Raw genomic sequence first — 1,147 nt, 5'->3', positions numbered from 1 at the left:
ATGGCGAATTTCTGTTAATGCCTCGGCCTCCAAATTCACCTGACATGAACCCAACCGAAAAGCGGGATTGCGCTGCATCATGTCCACCCCACAATGCACGGAAACTGGAGGACCTGCTGTTGATATTATGGTACCAGTTACCCCAGGAGACCTATCGGCGCCTCATCAAATCGCTGTGTGGCCACTGTTTTGTGGGTTATTAGATAGGTGGTCATAATGTAGCGGCTCATGCACACACACATCAATCAGCACCACACAGAGGATACACTCCAATAATCTTAGAGGACATGGATGTCTTGGCAGCATTGATGAGACACTCTCTGCCCAAATCATCTGTGCTGATGGTCAGATTCTCATTGATGTATCGGACTGCCTCCCTGGGAACCAGACAAAATTAGCTTACTTTAAATGTCTTGCTCAATCGTACTTAAACACACAAGACTTCCTGTTGGCACAGGAAGTGACTCTTACTTGCAGGCCAGTCTGTATCCACTGATGATGGAGGTGGGGTGGATCTTCTGTTTGACGAGCTCATCGGCACTCTTCAGCAGCTCGGCGGCGATGATCACCTACAGACACACGCAGAGATGAGTGGCTTCTGCAACACAATCTCACTTCACACCGTCTAGTGTCCTGTCAGAGATGTGGAAGCTGCAGGGGAAGACCGACACTCCTATCCAAAGCAGCAAATGTCTCACCACTGATGTTGTGCCATCTCCAACCTCCTTATCCTGCAGCTCTGCTAGCTCACAGAGGACCTTAGCCGCCGGGTGCTCCACCTCCAGCAGCTTCAGGATGGTGGCTCCATCATTGGTGATGGTCACGTCCTGCAATACATATCCAAAGCATGAGAAAACAGACCAGAGAGGAACATCCACACTGCATTCGGTATGTACGAACAATTCTAATGTTTCCCATCTAGCATGTAAGAGCTGAACATCACGGGTCACTGTGACAGGAGGAAAAATGTGTGCACTTACTCCGATGTCATCCACCAACATCTTGTCCAGTCCGACGGGACCGAGAGAGCTCTTCACGATATTAGCAATGGACGCGGCGGCCATGACTGCGAAGCAACAAATAAAATGAATCTGAACGTTTCACTCGTTTCTGTTCAGCAAGATTTAGTATGCCGATGTTGTCTGCA

General features: G+C 49.1%; 1 protein-coding gene across 1 annotated transcript in view; it reads right to left on the bottom strand.

The window, feature by feature from the left end:
* Positions 1–1,147, bottom strand: part of tcp1 (t-complex 1) — an 18,252-nt gene that overhangs the window by 9,434 nt on the left and 7,671 nt on the right. The window contains exons 2-5 of the mRNA XM_016242472.1: positions 981–1,066; positions 699–827; positions 472–569; positions 267–377 (exon numbers count right to left, since the gene is read on the bottom strand). Coding sequence (XP_016097958.1) covers positions 267–377; positions 472–569; positions 699–827; positions 981–1,066 — 424 coding nt within the window. The remainder of the gene's footprint in view (positions 1–266; positions 378–471; positions 570–698; positions 828–980; positions 1,067–1,147) is intronic.

Source organism: Sinocyclocheilus grahami, unplaced genomic scaffold (assembly GCF_001515645.1).
Source record: "Sinocyclocheilus grahami isolate Dianchi unplaced genomic scaffold, SAMN03320097.WGS_v1.1 scaffold660.1, whole genome shotgun sequence".
NCBI lineage: Eukaryota > Metazoa > Chordata > Actinopteri > Cypriniformes > Cyprinidae > Sinocyclocheilus > Sinocyclocheilus grahami.
This window is presented reverse-complemented; position numbering and strand designations above follow the sequence as displayed.